At 52.8% G+C, this 24,205-nt stretch overlaps 1 protein-coding gene across 2 annotated transcripts in view; it reads right to left on the bottom strand.

Annotated features, from left to right (window-relative positions):
* The window catches only part of asic1c (acid-sensing (proton-gated) ion channel 1c), a 529,389-nt gene that overhangs the window by 84,033 nt on the left and 421,151 nt on the right, over positions 1–24,205 (bottom strand). For both annotated transcript variants that reach the window (XM_072468555.1, XM_072468556.1), the window contains exon 9: positions 20,980–21,051. In XM_072468555.1, coding sequence (XP_072324656.1) covers positions 20,980–21,051 — 72 coding nt within the window. The remainder of the gene's footprint in view (positions 1–20,979; positions 21,052–24,205) is intronic.

Below are 24,205 nucleotides of genomic sequence, written 5' to 3' on the forward strand. Positions count from 1 at the left end.
CAGGGTATCAGCCGGTCACTTTCCCAGGATATCAGTCGGTCACTTTCCCAGGATATCAGCCGGTCTGTTTCCCAGGATATCCGCCGGCCACTTTCCCAGGATATCGGCCGGCCACTTTCCCAGGATATCGGCCGGCCACTTTCCCAGGATATCAGCCGGTCACTTTCCCAGGATATCAGCCGGTCTGTTTCCCAGGATATCAGTCGGTCACTTTCCCAGTATATCGGCCAGTCAGTTTCCCAGGATATCAGCCGGTCAGTTTCCCAGGATATTGCCCGGTCACTTTCCCAGGATATCGGCCAGTCAGTTTCCCAGGATATCAGCCGGTCAGTTTCCCAGGATATTGCCCGGTCAGTTTCCCAGGATATCAGCCGTTCACTTTCCCAGGGTATCAGCCGGTCACTTTCCCAGGATATCAGCCGGTCAGTTTCCCAGGATATTGGCCGGTCACTTTCCCAGGGTATCAGCCGGTCACTTTCCCAGGATATCAGTCGGTCACTTTCCCAGGATATCAGCCGGTCTGTTTCCCAGGATATCCGCCGGCCACTTTCCCAGGATATCGGCCAGCCACTTTCACAGGATATCGGCCGGTCATTTTCCCAGGATATCAGCCGGTCAGTTTCCCAGGATATCAGCCGGTCAGTTTCCCGGAATATCGGCCGGTCAGTTTCCCAGGATATCAGCCGGTCAGTTTCCCAGGTCACTTTCCCAGGATATAAGTCGGTAACTTTCCCAGGATATCAGCCGGTCAGATTCCCAGGATATCAGCCGGTCATTTTCACAGGATATCAGTCGGTCACTTTCCCAGGATATCAGCCGGTCACTTTCCCAGGATATGAGCCGGTCAGTTACCCAGAATATCAGCCGGTCACTTTCCCAGGATATCAGTCGTTCAGTTTCCCAGGATATCAGCCGGTCACTTTCCCAGGATATCAGTCGGTCACTTTCCCAGGATATCAGTCGGTCAGTTTCCCAGGATATCAGCCGGTCACGTTCCCAGGATATCAGCCGGTCACTTTCCCAGGATATCAGCCGGTCAGTTTCCCAGGATATCAGTCGGTCACTTTCCCAGGATATCAGTCGGTCACTTTCACAGGATATCAGCCGGTCACTTTCCCAGGATATCAGCCGGTCACTTTCCCAGGATACCAGTCGGTCACTTTCCCAGGATATCAGCCGGTCAGTTTCCCAGGATATCAGTCGGTCAGTTTCCCAGGATATCAGCCGGTCACTTATCCGGGATATCAGCCGGTCACTTTCCCATGATACCAGTCGGTCACTTTCCCAGGATATCAGCCGGTCAGTTTCCCAGGATATCAGTCGGTCAGTTTCCCAGGATATTGGCCGGTCAGTTTCCCAGGATATCAGTCGGTCACTTTCCCAGGATATCAGCCGGTCACTTTCACAGGATATCAGCCGGTCACTTTCCCAGGATATCAGCCGGTCACTTTCACAGGATATCAGCCGGTCAGTTTCCCAGGATATCAGCCGGTCACTTTCCCAGGTCAGTTTCACAGGATATCAGCCGGTCAGTTTCCCAGGATATCAGCCGGTCAGTTTCACAGGTTATCAGCCAGTCAGTTTCCCAGGATATCAGCCGGTCTGTTTCCCAGGTCAGTTTCACAGGATATCAGCCGGTCAGTTTCCCAGGATATCAGCCGGTCAGATTCCCAGGATATCGGCCGGTCAGTTTCCCAGGATATCAGTCGGTCACTTCCACAGGATATCAGCCGGTCAGTTTCCCATGATATCAGCCGATCACTTTCCCAGGATATCAGCCGGTCAGTTTCCCAGGTCAGTTTCCCAGGATATCAGCCGGTCAGTTTCCCAGGATATCAGCCGGGCAGTTTCCCAGGATATCAGCCGATCACTTTCCCAGGATATCAGCCGGTCAGTTTCCCAGGATATCAGCCGGTCAGTTTCCCAGGATATCAGCCGGTCAGTTTCCCAGTATATCGGCCGGCCAGTTTCCCAGGATATCAGCCGGTCAGTTTCCCAGGATATTGCCCGGTCACTTTCCCAGGGTATCAGCCGGTCGCTTTCCCAGGATATCAGTTGGTCACTTTCCCAGGTCAGTTTCGCAGGATATCCGCCGGCCACTTTCCCAGGATATCGGCCGGCCACTTTCCCAGGATACCGGCCGGTCACTTTCCCAGGATATCAGCCGGTCAGTTTCCCAGGATACCAGCCGGTCACTTTCCCAGGATATCAGCCGGTCAGTTTTCCAGGATATCAGCCGGTCAGTTTCCCAGGATATCGGCCGGTCAGTTTCCCAGGATATCAGCCGGTCAGTTTCCCAGGATATTGCCCGGTCAGTTTCCCAGGATATCAGCTGGCCAGTTTCCCAGGATATCAGCCGGTCAGTTTCCCAGGATATCGGCCGGTCAGTTTCCCAGGATATCAGCCGGTCATTTTCCCAGGATATTGCCCGGTCACTTTCCCAAGATATCTGCCGGTCACATTCCCAGGATATCAGCCGGTCACTTTCCCCGGATATCAGTCGGTCACTTTCCCAGGATATCAGCCGGTCACTTTCCCAGGATATCAGCCGATCACTTTCCCAGGATATCAGCCGGTCAGTTTCCCAGGATATCAGCCGGTCAGTTTCCCAGGATATCAGCCGGTCAGTTTCCCAGGATGTCAGTCCGTCACTTTCCCAGTATATCGGCCGGCCAGTTTCCCAGGATATCAGCCGGTCAGTTTCCCAGGATATCAGCCGGTCAGTTTCCCAGGATATCAGTCGGTCAATTTCCCAGGATATCAGTCGGTCACTTTCCCAGGATATCAGCCGGTCACTTTCCCAGGATATCAGTGGGTCTGTTTCCCAGGATATCAGCCGGTCACTTTCCCAGGATAGCAGCCGGTCAGTTTCACAGGATATCAGCCGGTCAGTTTCCCAGGATATCAGCCGGCCACTTTCCCAGGATATTGGTCGGTCATTTTCCCAGGATATCAGCCGGTCAGTTTTCCAGGATATCAGCCGGTCAGTTTTCCAGGATATCAGCCGGTCAGTTTCCCAGTATATCAGCTGGTCAGTTTCCCAGGATTTCAGCCGGTCATTTTCACAGGATATCAGCCGGTCTCTATCCCAGGATATCAGCCGGTCAGTTTACCCGGTCACTTTCACAGGATATCAGCCGGTCAGATTCCCAGGATATCAGCCGGTCAGATTCCCAGGATATCAGCCGGTCAGTTTCCCAGGATATCAGTCGGTCACTTTCCCAGGATATCAGTTGGTCACTTTCCCAGGATTTCAGCCGGTCAGTTTCCCAGGATATTGGCCGGTCACTTTCCCAGGATATCAGCCGGTCAGTTTCCCAGGATATTGGCCGGTCACTTTCCCAGGATATCGGCCGGTCACTTTCCCAGGATATCAGCTGGTCAGTTTCCAGGGATATCAGTCGGTCACTTTCCCAGGATAGCAGCCAGTCAGTTTCCCAGGATATCAGCCGGTCAGATTCCCAGGATATCAGCCGGTCACTTTCCCAGGATATCAGCCGGTCAGTTTCCCAGGATATCAGCCGGTCAGTTTCCCAGGATATCAGTCGGTCACTTTCCCAGGATAGCAGCCGGTCAGTTTCCCAGGATATCGGCCGGTCACTTTCCCAGGATATCAGCCGGTCACTTTCACAGGATATCAGCCGGTCACTTTCACAGGATATCAGCCGGTCACTTTCCCAGGTCAGTTTCACGGAATATCAGCCGGTCAGTTTCCCAGGATATCAGCCGGTCAGTTTCACAGGATATCAGCCAGTCAGATTCCCAGGATATCAGCAGGTCAGTTTACCAGGTCAGTTTCACAGGATATCAGCTGGTCAGTTTCCCAGGATATCGGCCGGTCACTTTCCCAGGATATCAGCCAGTCACTTTCCCAGGATATCAGCCGGTCAGTTTCCCAGGATATCGGCCGGTCACTTTGCCAGTATATCAGCCGGTCACTTTCCCAGGATATCAGCCGGTCACTTTCCCAGGATATCAGTCGGTCACTTTCCCAGGATATCAGCCGGTCAGTTTACCAGGATATCAGCCGGTCAGTTTCCCAGGTCAGTTACCCAGGATATTGGCCGGTCACTTTCCCAGGATATCAGCCGGTCAGTTTTCCAGGATATCGGCCGGTCAGTTTCCCAGGATATCAGTCGGTCACTTTCCCAGGATATCAGTCGGTCAGTTTCCCAGGATATCGGCCGGTCACTTTCCCAGGATATCAGCCGGTCAGTTTCACAGGATATCAGCCGGTCAGATTCCCAGGATATCAGCCAGTCAGTTTCCCAGGTCAGTTTCACAGGATAACAGCCGGTCAGTTTCCCAGGATATCAGCCGATCACTTTCCCAGGATATCAGCCGGTCAGTTTCCCAGGATATCAGCCGGTCAGTTTCCCAGGTCAGATTCCCAGGATATCAGTCGGTCACTTTCACAGGATATCAGGCGGTCAATTTCCCAGGATATCAGCCGGTCAGTTTCCCAGGATATCAGCCGGTCAGTTTCCCAGGGTATCAGCCGGTCACTTTCCCAGGATATCAGCCGGTCAGTTTCCCAGGATATTGGCCGGTCACTTTCCCAGGGTATCAGCCGGTCACTTTCCCAGGATATCAGTCGGTCACTTTCCCAGGATATCAGCCGGTCAGTTTCCCAGGATATCCGCCGGCCACTTTCCCAGGATATCGGCCGGCCACTTTCCCAGGATATCAGCCGGTCACTTTCCCAGGATATCAGCCGGTCTGTTTCCCAGGATATCAGTCGGTCACTTTCCCAGTATATCGGCCAGTCAGTTTCCCAGGATATCAGCCGGTCAGTTTCCCAGGATATTGCCCGGTCACTTTCCCAGGATATCGGCCAGTCAGTTTCCCAGGATATCAGCCGGTCAGTTTCCCAGGATATTGCCCGGTCAGTTTCCCAGGATATCAGCCGGTCACTTTCCCAGGGTATCAGCCGGTCACTTTCCCAGGATATCAGCCGGTCAGTTTCCCAGGATATTGGCCGGTCACTTTCCCAGGGTATCAGCCGGTCACTTTCCCAGGATATCAGTCGGTCACTTTCCCAGGATATCAGCCGGTCTGTTTCCCAGGATATCCGCCGGCCACTTTCCCAGGATATCGGCCAGCCACTTTCACAGGATATCGGCCGGTCATTTTCCCAGGATATCAGCCGGTCAGTTTCCCAGGATATCAGCCGGTCAGTTTCCCGGAATATCGGCCGGTCAGTTTCCCAGGATATCAGCCGGTCAGTTTCCCAGGTCACTTTCCCAGGATATAAGTCGGTAACTTTCCCAGGATATCAGCCGGTCAGATTCCCAGGATATCAGCCGGTCATTTTCACAGGATATCAGTCGGTCACTTTCCCAGGATATCAGCCGGTCACTTTCCCAGGATATGAGCCGGTCAGTTACCCAGAATATCAGCCGGTCACTTTCCCAGGATATCAGTCGGTCAGTTTCCCAGGATATCAGCCGGTCACTTTCCCAGGATATCAGTCGGTCACTTTCCCAGGATATCAGTCGGTCAGTTTCCCAGGATATCAGCCGGTCACGTTCCCAGGATATCAGCCGGTCACTTTCCCAGGATATCAGCCGGTCAGTTTCCCAGGATATCAGTCGGTCACTTTCCCAGGATATCAGTCGGTCACTTTCACAGGATATCAGCCGGTCACTTTCCCAGGATATCAGCCGGTCACTTTCCCAGGATACCAGTCGGTCACTTTCCCAGGATATCAGCCGGTCAGTTTCCCAGGATATCAGTCGGTCAGTTTCCCAGGATATCAGCCGGTCACTTTCCCGGGATATCAGCCGGTCACTTTCCCATGATACCAGTCGGTCACTTTCCCAGGATATCAGCCGGTCAGTTTCCCAGGATATCAGTCGGTCAGTTTCCCAGGATATTGGCCGGTCAGTTTCCCAGGATATCAGTCGGTCAGTTTCCCAGGATATCAGCCGGTCACTTTCACAGGATATCAGCCGGTCACTTTCCCAGGATATCAGCCGGTCACTTTCACAGGATATCAGCCGGTCAGTTTCCCAGGATATCAGCCGGTCACTTTCCCAGGTCAGTTTAACAGGATATCAGCCGGTCAGCTTCCCAGGATATCAGCCGGTCAGTTTCACAGGTTATCAGCCAGTCAGTTTCCCAGGATATCAGCCGGTCTGTTTCCCAGGTCAGTTTCACAGGATATCAGCCGGTCAGTTTCCCAGGATATCAGCCGGTCAGATTCCCAGGATATCGGCCGGTCAGTTTCCCAGGATATCAGTCGGTCACTTCCACAGGATATCAGCCGGTCAGTTTCCCATGATATCAGCCGATCACTTTCCCAGGATATCAGCCGGTCAGTTTCCCAGGTCAGTTTCCCAGGATATCAGCCGGTCAGTTTCCCAGGATATCAGCCGGGCAGTTTCCCAGGATATCAGCCGATCACTTTCCCAGGATATCAGCCGGTCAGTTTCCCAGGATATCAGCCGGTCAGTTTCCCAGGATATCAGCCGGTCAGTTTCCCAGGATATCAGTCCGTCACTTTCCCAGTATATCGGCCGGCCAGTTTCCCAGGATATCAGCCGGTCAGTTTCCCAGGATATTGCCCGGTCACTTTCCCAGGGTATCAGCCGGTCGCTTTCCCAGGATATCAGTTGGTCACTTTCCCAGGTCAGTTTCGCAGGATATCCGCCGGCCACTTTCCCAGGATATCGGCCGGCCACTTTCCCAGGATATCGGCCGGTCACTTTCCCAGGATATCAGCCGGTCAGTTTCCCAGGATATCAGCCGGTCACTTTCCCAGGATATCAGCCGGTCAGTTTTCCAGGATATCAGCCGGTCAGTTTCCCAGGATATCGGCCGGTCAGTTTCCCAGGATATCAGCCGGTCAGTTTCCCAGGATATTGCCCGGTCAGTTTCCCAGGATATCAGCCGGCCAGTTTCCCAGGATATCAGCCGGTCAGTTTCCCAGGATATCGGCCGGTCAGTTTCCCAGGATATCAGCCGGTCATTTTCCCAGGATATTGCCCGGTCACTTTCCCAAGATATCTGCCGGTCACATTCCCAGGATATCAGCCGGTCACTTTCCCCGGATATCAGTCGGTCACTTTCCCAGGATATCAGCCGGTCAGTTTCCCAGGATATCGGCCGGTCAGTTTCCCAGGATATCAGCCGGTCAGTTTCCCAGGATATTGCCCGGTCAGTTTCCCAGGATATCAGTCGGTCAGTTTCCCAGGATATCGGCCGGTCACTTTCCCAGGATATCAGCCGGTCAGTTTCACAGGATATCAGCCGGTCAGATTCCCAGGATATCAGCCAGTCAGTTTCCCAGGTCAGTTTCACAGGATAACAGCCGGTCAGTTTCCCAGGATATCAGCCGATCACTTTCCCAGGATATCAGCCGGTCAGTTTCCCAGGATATCAGCCGGTCAGTTTCCCAGGTCAGATTCCCAGGATATCAGTCGGTCACTTTCACAGGATATCAGGCGGTCAATTTCCCAGGATATCAGCCGGTCAGTTTCCCAGGATATCAGCCGGTCAGTTTCCCAGGGTATCAGCCGGTCACTTTCCCAGGATATCAGCCGGTCAGTTTCCCAGGATATTGGCCGGTCACTTTCCCAGGGTATCAGCCGGTCACTTTCCCAGGATATCAGTCGGTCACTTTCCCAGGATATCAGCCGGTCAGTTTCCCAGGATATCCGCCGGCCACTTTCCCAGGATATCGGCCGGCCACTTTCCCAGGATATCAGCCGGTCACTTTCCCAGGATATCAGCCGGTCTGTTTCCCAGGATATCAGTCGGTCACTTTCCCAGTATATCGGCCAGTCAGTTTCCCAGGATATCAGCCGGTCAGTTTCCCAGGATATTGCCCGGTCACTTTCCCAGGATATCGGCCAGTCAGTTTCCCAGGATATCAGCCGGTCAGTTTCCCAGGATATTGCCCGGTCAGTTTCCCAGGATATCAGCCGGTCACTTTCCCAGGGTATCAGCCGGTCACTTTCCCAGGATATCAGCCGGTCAGTTTCCCAGGATATTGGCCGGTCACTTTCCCAGGGTATCAGCCGGTCACTTTCCCAGGATATCAGTCGGTCACTTTCCCAGGATATCAGCCGGTCTGTTTCCCAGGATATCCGCCGGCCACTTTCCCAGGATATCGGCCAGCCACTTTCACAGGATATCGGCCGGTCATTTTCCCAGGATATCAGCCGGTCAGTTTCCCAGGATATCAGCCGGTCAGTTTCCCGGAATATCGGCCGGTCAGTTTCCCAGGATATCAGCCGGTCAGTTTCCCAGGTCACTTTCCCAGGATATAAGTCGGTAACTTTCCCAGGATATCAGCCGGTCAGATTCCCAGGATATCAGCCGGTCATTTTCACAGGATATCAGTCGGTCACTTTCCCAGGATATCAGCCGGTCACTTTCCCAGGATATGAGCCGGTCAGTTACCCAGAATATCAGCCGGTCACTTTCCCAGGATATCAGTCGGTCAGTTTCCCAGGATATCAGCCGGTCACTTTCCCAGGATATCAGTCGGTCACTTTCCCAGGATATCAGTCGGTCAGTTTCCCAGGATATCAGCCGGTCACGTTCCCAGGATATCAGCCGGTCACTTTCCCAGGATATCAGCCGGTCAGTTTCCCAGGATATCAGTCGGTCACTTTCCCAGGATATCAGTCGGTCACTTTCACAGGATATCAGCCGGTCACTTTCCCAGGATATCAGCCGGTCACTTTCCCAGGATACCAGTCGGTCACTTTCCCAGGATATCAGCCGGTCAGTTTCCCAGGATATCAGTCGGTCAGTTTCCCAGGATATCAGACGGTCACTTTCCCGGGTTATCAGCCGGTCACTTTCCCATGATACCAGTCGGTCACTTTCCCAGGATATCAGCCGGTCAGTTTCCCAGGATATCAGTCGGTCAGTTTCCCAGGATATTGGCCGGTCAGTTTCCCAGGATATCAGTCGGTCACTTTCCCAGGATATCAGCCGGTCTGTTTCCCAGGATATCAGTCGGTCACTTTCCCAGTATATCGGCCAGTCAGTTTCCCAGGATATCAGCCGGTCAGTTTCCCAGGATATTGCCCGGTCACTTTCCCAGGATATCGGCCAGTCAGTTTCCCAGGATATCAGCCGGTCAGTTTCCCAGGATATTGCCCGGTCAGTTTCCCAGGATATCAGCCGGTCACTTTCCCAGGGTATCAGCCGGTCACTTTCCCAGGATATCAGCCGGTCAGTTTCCCAGGATATTGGCCGGTCACTTTCCCAGGGTATCAGCCGGTCACTTTCCCAGGATATCAGTCGGTCACTTTCCCAGGATATCAGCCGGTCTGTTTCCCAGGATATCTGCCGGCCACTTTCCCAGGATATCGGCCAGCCACTTTCACAGGATATCGGCCGGTCATTTTCCCAGGATATCAGCCGGTCAGTTTCCCAGGATATCAGCCGGTCAGTTTCCCGGAATATCGGCCGGTCAGTTTCCCAGGATATCAGCCGGTCAGTTTCCCAGGTCACTTTCCCAGGATATAAGTCGGTAACTTTCCCAGGATATCAGCCGGTCAGATTCCCAGGATATCAGCCGGTCATTTTCACAGGATATCAGTCGGTCACTTTCCCAGGATATCAGCCGGTCACTTTCCCAGGATATGAGCCGGTCAGTTACCCAGAATATCAGCCGGTCACTTTCCCAGGATATCAGTCGGTCAGTTTCCCAGGATATCAGCCGGTCACTTTCCCAGGATATCAGTCGGTCACTTTCCCAGGATATCAGTCGGTCAGTTTCCCAGGATATCAGCCGGTCACGTTCCCAGGATATCAGCCGGTCACTTTCCCAGGATATCAGCCGGTCAGTTTCCCAGGATATCAGTCGGTCACTTTCCCAGGATCTCAGTCGGTCACTTTCACAGGATATCAGCCGGTCACTTTCCCAGGATATCAGCCGGTCACTTTCCCAGGATACCAGTCGGTCACTTTCCCAGGATATCAGCCGGTCAGTTTCCCAGGATATCAGTCGGTCAGTTTCCCAGGATATCAGCCGGTCACTTTCCCGGGTTATCAGCCGGTCACTTTCCCATGATACCAGTCGGTCACTTTCCCAGGATATCAGCCGGTCAGTTTCCCAGGATATCAGTCGGTCAGTTTCCCAGGATATTGGCCGGTCAGTTTCCCAGGATATCAGTCGGTCACTTTCCCAGGATATCAGCCGGTCACTTTCACAGGATATCAGCCGGTCACTTTCCCAGGATATCAGCCGGTCACTTTCACAGGATATCAGCCGGTCAGTTTCCCAGGATATCAGCCGGTCACTTTCCCAGGTCAGTTTAACAGGATATCAGCCGGTCAGTTTCCCAGGATATCAGCCGGTCAGTTTCACAGGTTATCAGCCAGTCAGTTTCCCAGGATATCAGCCGGTCTGTTTCCCAGGTCAGTTTCACAGGATATCAGCCGGTCAGTTTCCCAGGATATCAGCCGGTCAGATTCCCAGGATATCGGCCGGTCAGTTTCCCAGGATATCAGTCGGTCACTTCCACAGGATATCAGCCGGTCAGTTTCCCATGATATCAGCCGATCACTTTCCCAGGATATCAGCCGGTCAGTTTCCCAGGTCAGTTTCCCAGGATATCAGCCGGTCAGTTTCCCAGGATATCAGCCGGGCAGTTTCCCAGGATATCAGCCGATCACTTTCCCAGGATATCAGCCGGTCAGTTTCCCAGGATATCAGCCGGTCAGTTTCCCAGGATATCAGCCGGTCAGTTTCCCAGGATATCAGTCCGTCACTTTCCCAGTATATCGGCCGGCCAGTTTCCCAGGATATCAGCCGGTCAGTTTCCCAGGATATTGCCCGGTCACTTTCCCAGGGTATCAGCCGGTCGCTTTCCCAGGATATCAGTTGGTCACTTTCCCAGGTCAGTTTCGCAGGATATCCGCCGGCCACTTTCCCAGGATATCGGCCGGCCACTTTCCCAGGATATCGGCCGGTCACTTTCCCAGGATATCAGCCGGTCAGTTTCCCAGGATATCAGCCGGTCACTTTCCCAGGATATCAGCCGGTCAGTTTTCCAGGATATCAGCCGGTCAGTTTCCCAGGATATCGGCCGGTCAGTTTCCCAGGATATCAGCCGGTCAGTTTCCCAGGATATTGCCCGGTCAGTTTCCCAGGATATCAGCCGGCCAGTTTCCCAGGATATCAGCCGGTCAGTTTCCCAGGATATCGGCCGGTCAGTTTCCCAGGATATCAGCCGGTCATTTTCCCAGGATATTGCCCGGTCACTTTCCCAAGATATCTGCCGGTCACATTCCCAGGATATCAGCCGGTCACTTTCCCCGGATATCAGTCGGTCACTTTCCCAGGATATCAGCCGGTCAGTTTCCCAGGATATCGGCCGGTCAGTTTCCCAGGATATCAGCCGGTCAGTTTCCCAGGATATTGCCCGGTCAGTTTCCCAGGATATCAGCCGGCCAGTTTCCCAGGATATCAGCCGGTCAGTTTCCCAGGATATCGGCCGGTCAGTTTCCCAGGATATCAGCCGGTCATTTTCCCAGGATATTGCCCGGTCACTTTCCCAAGATATCTGCCGGTCACATTCCCAGGATATCAGCCGGTCACTTTCCCCGGATATCAGTCGGTCACTTTCCCAGGATATCAGCCGGTCACTTTCCCAGGATATCAGCCGATCACTTTCCCAGGATATCAGCCGGTCAGTTTCCCAGGATATCAGCCGGTCAGTTTCCCAGGATATCAGCCGGTCAGTTTCCCAGGATATCAGTCCGTCACTTTCCCAGTATATCGGCCGGCCAGTTTCCCAGGATATCAGCCGGTCAGTTTCCCAGGATATCAGCCGGTCAGTTTCCCAGGATATCAGTCGGTCACTTTCCCAGGATATCAGTCGGTCACTTTCCCAGGATATCAGCCGGTCACTTTCCCAGGATATCAGTGGGTCTGTTTCCCAGGATATCAGCCGGTCACTTTCCCAGGATAGCAGCCGGTCAGTTTCACAGGATATCAGCCGGTCAGTTTCCCAGGATATCAGCCGGCCACTTTCCCAGGATATCGGTCGGTCATTTTCCCAGGATATCAGCCGGTCAGTTTTCCAGGATATCAGCCGGTCAGTTTTCCAGGATATCAGCCGGTCAGTTTCACAGTATATCAGCTGGTCAGTTTCCCAGGATTTCAGCCGGTCATTTTCACAGGATATCAGCCGGTCTCTTTCCCAGGATATCAGCCGGTCAGTTTACCCGGTCACTTTCACAGGATATCAGCCGGTCAGATTCCCAGGATATCAACCGGTCAGATTCCCAGGATATCAGCCGGTCAGTTTCCCAGGATATCAGTCGGTCACTTTCCCAGGATATCAGTTGGTCACTTTCCCAGGATATCAGCCGGTCAGTTTCCCAGGATATTGGCCGGTCACTTTCCCAGGATATCAGCCGGTCAGTTTCCCAGGATATTGGCCGGTCACTTTCCCAGGATATCGGCCGGTCACTTTCCCAGGATATCAGCTGGTCAGTTTCCCAGGATATCAGTCGGTTACTTTCCCAGGATAGCAGCCAGTCAGTTTCCCAGGATATCAGCCGGTCAGATTCCCAGGATATCAGCCGGTCACTTTCCCAGGATATCAGCCGGTCAGTTTCCCAGGATATCAGCCGGTCAGTTTCCCAGGATATCAGTCGGTCACTTTCCCAGGATAGCAGCCGGTCAGTTTCCCAGGATATCGGCCGGTCACTTTCCCAGGATATCAGCCGGTCACTTTCACAGGATATCAGCCGGTCACTTTCACAGGATATCAGCCGGTCACTTTCCCAGGTCAGTTTCACGGAATATCAGCCGGTCAGTTTCCCAGTATATCAGCCGGTCAGTTTCACAGGATATCAGCCAGTCAGATTCCCAGGATATCAGCCGGTCAGTTTACCAGGTCAGTTTCACAGGATATCAGCTGGTCAGTTTCCCAGGATATCAGCCGGTCACTTTCCCAGGATATCGGCCGGTCAGTTTCCCAGGATATCAGTCGGTCACCTTCACAGGATATCAGCCGGTCAGTTTCCCAGGATATCAGCCGATCACTTTCCAGGATATCAGCCGGTCAGTTTCCCAGGATATCGGCCGGTCAGTTTCCTAGGATATCGGCCGGTCAGTTTCCCAGGTCAGTTTCACAGGATATCAGCCGGTCAGTTTCCTAGGATATCAGCCGATCACTTTCCCAGGATATCAGCCGGTCAGTTTCCCAGGATATCAGCCGGCCAGTTTCCCAGGATATCAGCCGGTCAGTTTCACAGGATATCAGCCGGTCTTTTTCCCAGGATATCAGTTGGTCACTTTCCCAGTATATCGGCCGGCCAGTTTCCCAGGATATCAGCCGGTCAGTTTCCCAGGATATTGCCCGGTCACTTTCCCAGGGTATCAGCCGGTCACTTTCCCAGGATATTAGTTGGTCACTTTCCCAGGTCAGTTTCCCAGGCTATCCGCCGGCCACTTTCCCAGGATATCGGCCGGCCACTTTCCCAGGATATCGGCCGGTCATTTTCCCAGGATATCAGCCGGTCAGTTTCCCAGTATATCGGCCGGTCAGTTTCCCAGGATATCAGCCGGTCACTTTCCCAGGATATCAGCCGGTCAGTTTCCCAAGATATCAGCCGGTCAGTTTCCCAGGTCAGTTTCACAGGATATCAGCCGGTCAGTTTCTCAGGATATCAACCGATCACTTTCCCAGGATATCAGCCAGTCAATTTCCCAGGATATCAGCCGATCACTTTCCCAGGATATCAGCCGGTCAGTTTCCCAGGATATCAGCCGGCCAGTTTCCCAGGATATCAGCCGGTCAGTTTCACAGGATATCAGCCGGTCTGTTTCCCAGGTTATCAGCCGGTCAGTTTCCCAGGATATTGCCCGGTCAGTTTCACAGGATATCAGCCGGTCAGTTTCCCAGGATATTGGCCGGTCACTTTCCCAGGGTATCAGCCGGTCACTTTCCCAGGATATCAGCCGTTCAGTTTCCCAGGATATTGGCCGGTCACTTTCCCAGGGTATCAGCCGGTCACTTTCCCAGGATATCAGTCGGTCACTTTCCCAGGATATCAGCCGGTCTTTTTCCCACGATATCCGCCGGCCACTTTCCCAGGATATCGGCCGGCCACTTTCCCAGGATATCGGCCGGCCACTTTCCCAGGATATCGGCCGGTCATTTTCCCAGGATATCAGCCGGTCAGTTTCCCAGGATATCAGCCGGTCAGTTTCCCAGAATATCGGCCGGTCAGTTTCCCAGGATATCAGCCGGTCAGTTTCCCAAGATATCAGCCGGTCAGTTTCCCAGGTCACTTTCCCAGGATATCAGTCGGTAACTTTCCCAGGATATCAGCCGGTCAGATTCCCAGGATATCAGCCGGTCATTTTCACAGGATATCAGCCGGTCAGTTTTCCAGGATATCAGCCGGTCACTTTCCCAGGATATCAGCCGGTCACTTTCCCAGGATATCAGCCGGTCAGTTACCCAGGATATTGGCCGGTCACTTTCCCAGGATATCAGCCGGTCAGTTTTCCAGGATCTCAGCCGGTCACTTTCCCAGGATATCAGCCGGTCAGTTTCCCAGGATATCAGCCGGTCACTTTCCCATGATATCAGCCGGTCACTTCCCCAGGACATCGGCCAGTCAGTTTCCCAGGACGTCAGCCAGTCAGTCTCCCAGGTCAGTTTCCCAGGATATGGGCCGGTCACTTTCCCAGGATATTGGCCGGTCACTTTCCCAGGATATCAGCCGGTCAGTTTTCCAGGCTATCAGCCGGTCACTTTCCCAGGAAATCAGTCGGTCCGTTTCCCAGGATATCGGCCGGTCACTTTCCCAGGATATCAGCCAGTCACTTTCCCAGGATATCAGCCGGTCAGTTTCCCAGGATATCGGCCGGTCACTTTCCCAGTATATCAGCCGGTCACTTTCCCAGGATATCAGCCGGTCACTTTCCCAGGATATCAGTCGGTCACTTTCCCAGGATATCAGCCGGTCAGTTTCCCAGGATATCAGCCGGTCAGTTTCCCAGGTCAGTTACCCAGGATATTGGCCGGTCACTTTCCCAGGATATCAGCCGGTCAGTTTCCCAGGATATCGGCCGGTCAGTTTCCCAGGATATCAGTCGGTCACTTTCCCAGGATATCAGTCGGTCAGTTTCCCAGGATATCGGCCGGTCACTTTCCCAGGATATCAGCCGGTCAGTTTCACAGGATATCAGCCGGTCAGATTCCCAGGATATCGGCCAGTCAGTTTCCCAGGTCAGTTTCACAGGATAACAGCCGGTCAGTTTCCCAGGATATCAGCCGATCACTTTCCCAGGATATCAGCCGGTCAGTTTCCCAGGATATCAGCCGGTCAGTTTCCCAGGTCAGATTCCCTGGATATCAGTCGGTCACTTTCACAGGATATCAGGCGGTCAGTTTCCCATGATATCAGCCGGTCAGTTTCCCAGGATATCAGCCGGTCAGTTTCCCAGGGTATCAGCCGGTCACTTTCCCAGGATATCAGCCGGTCAGTTTCCCAGGATATTGGCCGGTCACTTTCCCAGGGTATCAGCCGGTCACTTTCCCAGGATATCAGTCGGTCACTTTCCCAGGATATCAGCCGGTCTGTTTCCCAGGATATCTGCCGGCCACTTTCCCAGGATATCGGCCGGCCACTTTCCCAGGATATCAGCCGGTCACTTTCCCAGGATATCAGCCGGTCTGTTTCCCAGGATATCAGTCGGTCACTTTCCCAGTATATCGGCCAGTCAGTTTCCCAGGATATAAGCCGGTCAGTTTCCCAGGATATTGCCCGGTCACTTTCCCAGGATATCGGCCAGTCAGTTTCCCAGTATATCAGCCGGTCAGTTTCCCAGGATATTGCCCGGTCAGTTTCCCAGGATATCAGCCGGTCAGTTTCCAAGGATATTGGCCGGTCACTTTCCCAGGGTATCAGCCGGTCACTTTCCCAGGATATCAGCCGGTCAGTTTCCCAGGATATTGGCCGGTCACTTTCCCAGGGTATCAGCCGGTCACTTTCCCAGGATATCAGTCGGTCACTTTCCCAGGATATCAGCCGGTCTGTTTCCCAGGAAATCCGCCGGCCACTTTCCCAGGATATCGGCCGGCCACTTTCCCAGGATATCGGCCGGTCATTTTCCCAGGATATCAGCCGGTCAGTTTCCCAGGATATCAGCCGGTCAGTTTCCCGGAATATCGGCCGGTCAGTTTCCCAGGATATCAGCCGGTCAGTTTCCCAGGTCACTTTCCCAGGATATAAGTCGGTAACTTTCCCAGGATATCAGCCGGTCAGATTCCCAGGATATCAGCCGGTCATTTTCACAGGATATCAGTCGGTCACTTTGCCAGGATATCAGCCGGTCACTTTCCCAGGATATGAGCCGGTCAGTTACCCAGAATATCAGCCGGTCACTTTCCCAGGATATCAGTCGGTCAGTTTCCCAGGATATGAGCCGGTCACTTTCCCAGGATATCAGTCGGTCACTTTCCCAGGATATCAGTCGGTCAGTTTCCCAGGATATCAGCCGGTCACGTTCCCAGGATATCAGCCGGTCACTTTCCCAGGATATCAGCCGGTCAGTTTCCCAGGATATCAGTCGGTCACTTTCCCAGGATATCAGTCGGTCACTTTCACAGGATATCAGCCGGTCACTTTCCCAGGATATCAGCCGGTCACTTTCCCAGGATACCAGTCGGTCACTTTCCCAGGATATCAGCCGGTCAGTTTCCCAGGATATCAGTCGGTCAGTTTCCCAGGATATCAGCCGGTCACTTTCCCGGGATATCAGCCGGTCACTTTCCCATGATACCAGTCGGTCACGTTCCCAGGATATCAGCCGGTCAGTTTCCCAGGATATCAGTCGGTCAGTTTCCCAGGATATTGGCCGGTCAGTTTCCCAGGATATCAGTCGGTCACTTTCCCAGGATATCAGCCGGTCACTTTCCCAGGATATCAGCCGGTCACTTTCACAGGATATCAGCCGGTCACTTTCACAGGATATCAGCCGGTCAGTTTCCCAGGATATCAGCCGGTCACTTTCCCAGGTCAGTTTCACAGGATATCAGCCGGTCAGTTTCCCAGGATATCAGCCGGTCAGTTTCACAGGTTATCAGCCGGTCAGTTTCCCAGGATATCAGCCGGTCTGTTTCCCAGGTCAGTTTCACAGGATATCAGTCGGTCACTTCCACAGGATATCAGCCGGTCAGTTTCCCATGATATCAGCCGATCACTTTCCCAGGATATCAGCCGGTCAGTTTCCCAGGTCAGTTTCCCAGGATATCAGCCGGTCAGTTTCCCAGGATATCAGCCGGGCAGTTTCCCAGGATATCAGCCGATCACTTTCCCAGGATATCAGCCGATCACTTTCCCAGGATATCAGCCGGTCAGTTTCCCAGGATATCAGCCGGTCAGTTTCCCAGGATATCAGCCGGTCAGTTTCCCAGGATATCAGTCCGTCACTTTCCCAGTATATCGGCCGGCCAGTTTCCCAGGATATCAGCCGGTCAGTTTCCCAGGATATTGCCCGGTCACTTTCCCAGGGTATCAGCCGGTCGCTTTCCCAGGATATCAGTTGGTCACTTTCCCAGGTCAGTTTCGCAGGATATCCGCCGGCCACTTTCCCAGGATATCGGCCGGTCACTTTCCCAGGATATCAGCCGGTCAGTTTCCCAGGATATCAGCCGGTCACTTTCCCAGGATATCAGCCGGTCAGTTTTCCAGGATATCAGCCGGTCAGTTTCCCAGGATATCGGCCGGTCAGTTTCTCAGGATATCAGCTGGTCAGTTTCCCAGTATATTGCCCGGTCAGTTTCCCAGGATATCAGCTGGCCAGTTTCCCAGGATATCAGCCGGTCAGTTTCCCAGGATATCGGCCGGTCAGTTTCCCAGGATATCAGCCGGTCATTTTCCCAGGATATTGCCCGGTCACTTTCCCAAGATATCTGCCGGTCACATTCCCAGGATATCAGCCGGTCACTTTCCCAGGATATCAGTCGGTCACTTTCCCAGGATATCAGCCGGTCACTTTCCCAGGATATCGGCCGGTCACTTTCCCAGGATATCAGTGGGTCTGTTTCCCAGGATATCAGCCGGTCTGTTTCCCAGGATATCAGTCGGTCACTTTCCCAGGATAGCAGCCGGTCAGTTTCACAGGATATCAGCCGGTCAGTTTCCCAGGATATCAGCCGGCCACTTTCCCAGGATATCGGTCGGTCATTTTCCCAGGATATCAGCCGGTCAGTTTTCCAGGATATCAGCCGGTCAGTTTCCCAGTATATCAGCCGGTCAGTTTCCCAGGATTTCAGCCGGTCATTTTCACAGGATATCAGCCGGTCTCTTTCCCAGGATATCAGCCGGTCAGTTTACCCGGTCACTTTCACAGGATATCAGCCGGTCAGATTCCCAGGATATCAGCCGGTCAGATTCCCAGGATATCAGCCGGTCAGTTTCCCAGGATATCAGTCGGTCACTTTCCCAGGATATCAGTTGGTCACTTTCCCAGGATATCAGCCGGTCAGTTTCCCAGGATATTGGCCGGTCACTTTCCCAGGATATCAGCCGGTCAGTTTCCCAGGATATTGGCCGGTCACTTTCCCAGGATATCGGCCGGTCACTTTCCCAGGATATCAGCTGGTCAGTTTCCCAGGATATCAGTCGGTCACTTTCCCAGGATAGCAGCCAGTCAGTTTCCCAGGATATCAGCCGGTCAGATTCCCAGGATATCAGCCGGTCACTTTCCCAGGATATCAGCCGGTCAGTTTCCCAGGATATCAGCCGGTCAGTTTCCCAGGATATCAGTCGGTCACTTTCCCAGGATAGCAGCCGGTCAGTTTCCCAGGTTATCGGCCGGTCACTTTCCCAGGATATCAGCCGGTCACTTTCACAGGATATCAGCCGGTCACTTTCACAGGATATCAGCCGGTCACTTTCACAGGATATCAGCCGGTCACTTTCCCAGGTCAGTTTCACGGAATATCAGCCGGTCAGTTTCCCAGGATATCAGCCGGTCAGTTTCACAGGATATCAGCCGGTCAGATTCCCAGGATATCAGCCGGTCAGTTTACCAGGTCAGTTTCACAGGATATCAGCTGGTCAGTTTCCCAGGATATCAGCCGGTCACTTTCCCAGGATATCAGCCGGTCAGTTTCCCAGGATATCGGCCGGTCAGTTTCCCAGGATATCAGTCGGTCACCTTCACAGGATATCAGCCGGTCAGTTTCCCAGGATATCGGCCGGTCAGTTTCCTAGGATATCGGCCGGTCAGTTTCCCAGGTCAGTTTCACAGGATATCAGCCGGTCAGTTTCCTAGGATATCAGCCGATCACTTTCCCAGGATATCAGCCGGTCAGTTTCCCAGGATATCAGCCGGCCAGTTTCCCAGGATATCAGCCGGTCAGTTTCACAGGATATCAGCCGGTCTGTTTCCCAGGATATCAGTTGGTCACTTTCCCAGTATATCGGCCGGCCAGTTTCCCAGGATATCAGCCGGTCAGTTTCCCAGGATATTGCCCGGTCACTTTCCCAGGGTATCAGCCGGTCACTTTCCCAGGATATTAGTTGGTCACTTTCCCAGGTCAGTTTCCCAAGCTATCCGCCGGCCACTTTCCCAGGATATCGGCCGGCCACTTTCCCAGGATATCGGCCGGTCATTTTCCCAGGATATCAGCCGGTCAGTTTCCCAGTATATCGGCCGGTCAGTTTCCCAGGATATCAGCCGGTCACTTTCCCAGGATATCAGCCGGTCAGTTTCCCAAGATATCAGCCGGTCAGTTTCCCAGGTCAGTTTCACAGGATATCAGACGGTCAGTTTCTCAGGATATCAACCGATCACTTTCCCAGGATATCAGCCAGTCAATTTCCCAGGATATCAGCCGATCACTTTCCCAGGATATCAGCCGGTCAGTTTCCCAGGATATCAGCCGGCCAGTTTCCCAGGATATCAGCCGGTCAGTTTCACAGGATATCAGCCGGTCTGTTTCCCAGGATATCAGTCGGTCACTTTCCCAGTATATCGGCCGGCCAGTTTCCCAGGATATCAGCCGGTCAGTTTCCCAGGATATTGCCCGGTCACTTTCCCAGGGTATCAGCCGGTCACTTTCCCAGGATATTAGTTGGTCACTTTCCCAGGTCAGTTTCCCAAGCTATCCGCCGGCCACTTTCCCAGGATATCGGCCGGCCACTTTCCCAGGATATCGGCCGGTCATTTTCCCAGGATATCAGCCGGTCAGTTTCCCAGTATATCGGCCGGTCAGTTTCCCAGGATATCAGCCGGTCACTTTCCCAGGATATCAGCCGGTCAGTTTCCCAAGATATCAGCCGGTCAGTTTCCCAGGTCAGTTTCACAGGATATCAGCCGGTCAGTTTCTCAGGATATCAACCGATCACTTTCCCAGGATATCAGCCAGTCAATTTCCCAGGATATCAGCCGATCACTTTCCCAGGATATCAGCCGGTCAGTTTCCCAGGATATCAGCCGGCCAGTTTCCCAGGATATCAGCCGGTCAGTTTCACAGGATATCAGCCGGTCTGTTTCCCAGGATATCAGTCGGTCACTTTCCCAGTATATCGGCCGGCCATTTTCCCAGGATATCAGCCGGTCAGTTTCCCAGGATTATTGGCCGTTCACTTTCCCAGGATATCAGCCGGTCAGTTTTCCAGGATATCAGCCGGTCAGTTTCCCAGGATATCGGCCGGTCAGTTTCCCAGGATATCAGCCGGTCAGTTTCCCAGGATATCGGCCGGTCACTTTCCCAGGGTATTCGCCGGTCAGTCTCCCAGGATATTGGCCAGTTAGTTTCCCAAATATATCAGCCGGTCAGTTTCCCAGTATATCGGCCGGTCAGTTTCCCAGGATATCGGCCGGTCGGTTTCCCAGGATATCAGCCGGTCAGTTTCCCAGTATATCGGCCGGTCCGTTTCCCAGGATATCGTCCGGTCCGTTTCCCAGGATATCGGCCGGTCCGTTTCCCAGGATATCAGTTGGTCAGTTTCCCGGGATATTGGCTGTTTGGTTTTTACCAGATTGTCACTGTGGCATCTCTTAGGCCTTTTCTTGCGTTTTACGAAACTGGACATCTTGTCTTTAAAAACCTAAAGTGCAAACACAGAGAAACACAGTCAGGTTCTGAGAGAAAGAGAGAGACTGCGAGAGAGACAGTGAGAGAGACAACGAGAGAGGGAGAGACAGTGAGTGAGAGAGAGAGATACACAGAGAGACAGCTAGAGAGAGGGAGAGATAAACAGGGAGATACAGACAGCGAGAGAGAGAGAGAGAGACAGACAGCGAGAGAGAGAGAGACAGCGAGAGAGGGAGAGGTAGATGGAGATACAGATAGCGAGAGAGAGAGAGACAGATGGCAAGAGAGAGAGAGAGATAGACAGGGAGATACAGACAGCGAGAGAGAGAGAGAGGCAGCAGGAGAGGGAGACCGCGACAGAGGGTGAGATAGACGGAGATACAGATATCGAGAGAGACAGACAGCAAGAGAGAGACAGACAGAGAGAGGGAGAAGCAGCAAGATAGAGAGAGACAGGCAGCAAGATGGAGAGAGGGAAGACAGTTGTAATGATATGTACACGAGTACATCGTTAGTTAATATTGGGTTATAGATTACTGTATTAATAGTTATAGCTCCGTAGAGTATGCAAACTGTATTTAATTTAATTGTTTTTCAATAAATTAGTTTTGCTTCAATCTTAAGATTGCCGGTTTCTTTATCATCAACTAATCAGACCATTCTGGATCACAAGGCGGAGAATAACGACATATAACCATAAAGTGTAACATAACAACAGTGAGACACAGGCATTGAGAGAGAGACAGACGGACAGCAAGTGAGAGACAGACAGCGAGAGAGAGATAGTGTGAGAGAGAGACAGCGAGAGAGAGACAGACAGCGAGAGAGAGAGACACAGCGAGAGTGAGACACAGCAAGAGACAGACAGCGAGAGAGACAGACAGCGAGAGAGAAACAGACAGCGAGAGAGAGACAGACAGCGAGAGAGAGACAGACAGCGAGAGAGAGACAGACAGCGAGAGAGAGACAGACAGCGAGAGAGAGACAGCGAGAGAGAGACAGACAGCGAGAGAGACAGACAGCAAGATAGAGAGAGAGTGTGAGAGACAGCAAGAGAGAGAGAGAAACAGACAGCAAGCGTGAGAGAGAGAGACCACGAGAGAGACAAGACAGCACAAGAGAGACAGACAGCGAGAGAGACATTCAGGGAGAGACAGACGGACAGCAAGTGAGAGACAGACAGCGAAAGTGAGAGAGAGAGAGAGAGACAGGCAGCAAGAGAGAGGGATAGTGAGAGAGACAGGCAGCGAGAGAGAGAGAGACCAACAGACAGCAAGTGATAGAGAGAATGAGAGAGAGAGACAGACCGTGAGAGAGACAGCGAAAGGTACAGAGTGCGAGAGACAGAAAGCGAGAGAGACAGTGAGAGTGAGACAGACAGACAGCGAGAGAGCGATAAGACAGCAAAAGAGAGAGACACAGCGACAGAGAAACAGACAGCGAGAGAGAGTGACAGATAGCGAGAGAGACAGACAGCGAGAGAGAGACAGACAGCGAGAGAGAGACAGACAGCGAGAGAGACAGCGAGAGAGAGACAGACAGCAAGATAGAGAGAGAGTGTGAGAGACAGCAAGAGAGAGAGAAACAGACAGCAAGCGTGAGAGAGAGAGACCACGAGAGAGACAAGACAGCACAAGAGAGACAGACAGCGAGAGAGACATTCAGGGAGAGACAGACGGACAGCAAGTGAGAAACAGACAGCGAAAGTGAGAGAGAGAGAGAGAGACAGGCAGCAAGAGAGAGGGATAGTGAGAGAGACAGGCAGCGAGAGAGAAACAGACAGCGAGAGAGAGTGACAGATAGCGAGAGAGACAGACAGCGAGTGAGAGACACAGCGAGAGAGACAGTGAGAAAGACAGCGAGAGAGAGAGACAGCGAGAGAAAGACAGACAGTGAGAGAGAGAGAGACAACGAGAGAGAGAGAGACAGCGAGAGAAAGAGAGACAGCGAGAGAAAGAGACAGCGAGAGAAAGAGAGACAGCGAGAGAGAGAGACAAGACAGGGAAAGAGAGTGAGAGAGAGACAGACAGCAAGAGACAAGACAGCGAAAGAGAGACAGCGAGAGAAACAGACAGCGAGTGAGAGAGTCAGCGAGAGAGAGATAGCGAGTGAGAGACACAGCGAGAGAGAGACAGTGAGAAAGACAGCGAGAGAGAGAGAGAGACAGCGAGAGAAAGACAGACAGCGAGAGAGAGACAGACAGCGAGAGAGAAAGTCAGCGAGCGAGAGAGACAGAGAGATGAGAGAGAGAGACAGCGAGAGAGAGAGACAACAAGAGAGAGAGAGACAGCGAGAGAAAGAGAGACAGCGAGAGAAAGAGAGACAGCGAGAGAGAGACAAGACAGCGAAAGAGAGACAGACCATGAGGGAGACAGCGAGAGAAAGAGACAGCGAGAGAGAGAGTAACAGACAGCGAGAGAGAGAGTAACAAACAGCGAGAGAGAGACAGACAGCGAGAGAGAGAGACACAGCGACAGAGAAACAGACAGCGAGAGAGAGTGACAGATAGCGAGAGAGAGAGACAGCGAGAGGGAGAGAGACAAGACAGCGAACGAGATACAGACAGCGAGCGAGAGAGACAGACAGTGAGAGAGAGACAGACAGCGAGAGAGAGAGACAGCGAGAGTGAGAGAGACAGCGAGAGAGAAACAGACAGCAAGTGATAGCGAGAAAGAGAGAATGAGAGAGAGACAGACAGACAGCAAGAGAGAGACAAACCGTGAGAGACACAGCAAAAGGTACAGACTGAGAGAGACAGAAAGCGAGAGAGACAGAGTGAGAGTGAAACACAGCGAGAGACAAGACAGCGAAAGAGAGACACAGCGACAGAGAAACAGACAGCGAGAGAGAGTGACAGATAGCGAGAGAGAGAGACAGCGAGAGAGAGAGACAGACAGCGAGTGTGACAGACAGCGAGAGAGACAAAGAACAAAGAGAACAAAGAAATGTACAGCACAGGAACAGGCCCTTCGGCCCTCCAAGCCCGTGCCGACCATGCTGCCCGACTAAACTACAATCTTCTACACTTCCTGGGTCCGTATCCTTCTATTCCCATCCTATTCATATATTTGTCAAGATGCCCCTTAAATGTCCCTATCGTCCCTGCTTCCACCACCTCCTCCGGTAGCGAGTTCCAGGCACCCACTACCCTCTGCGTAAAAAACTTG

Source organism: Scyliorhinus torazame, chromosome 11 (assembly GCF_047496885.1).
Source record: "Scyliorhinus torazame isolate Kashiwa2021f chromosome 11, sScyTor2.1, whole genome shotgun sequence".
NCBI classification, from domain to species: domain Eukaryota; kingdom Metazoa; phylum Chordata; class Chondrichthyes; order Carcharhiniformes; family Scyliorhinidae; genus Scyliorhinus; species Scyliorhinus torazame.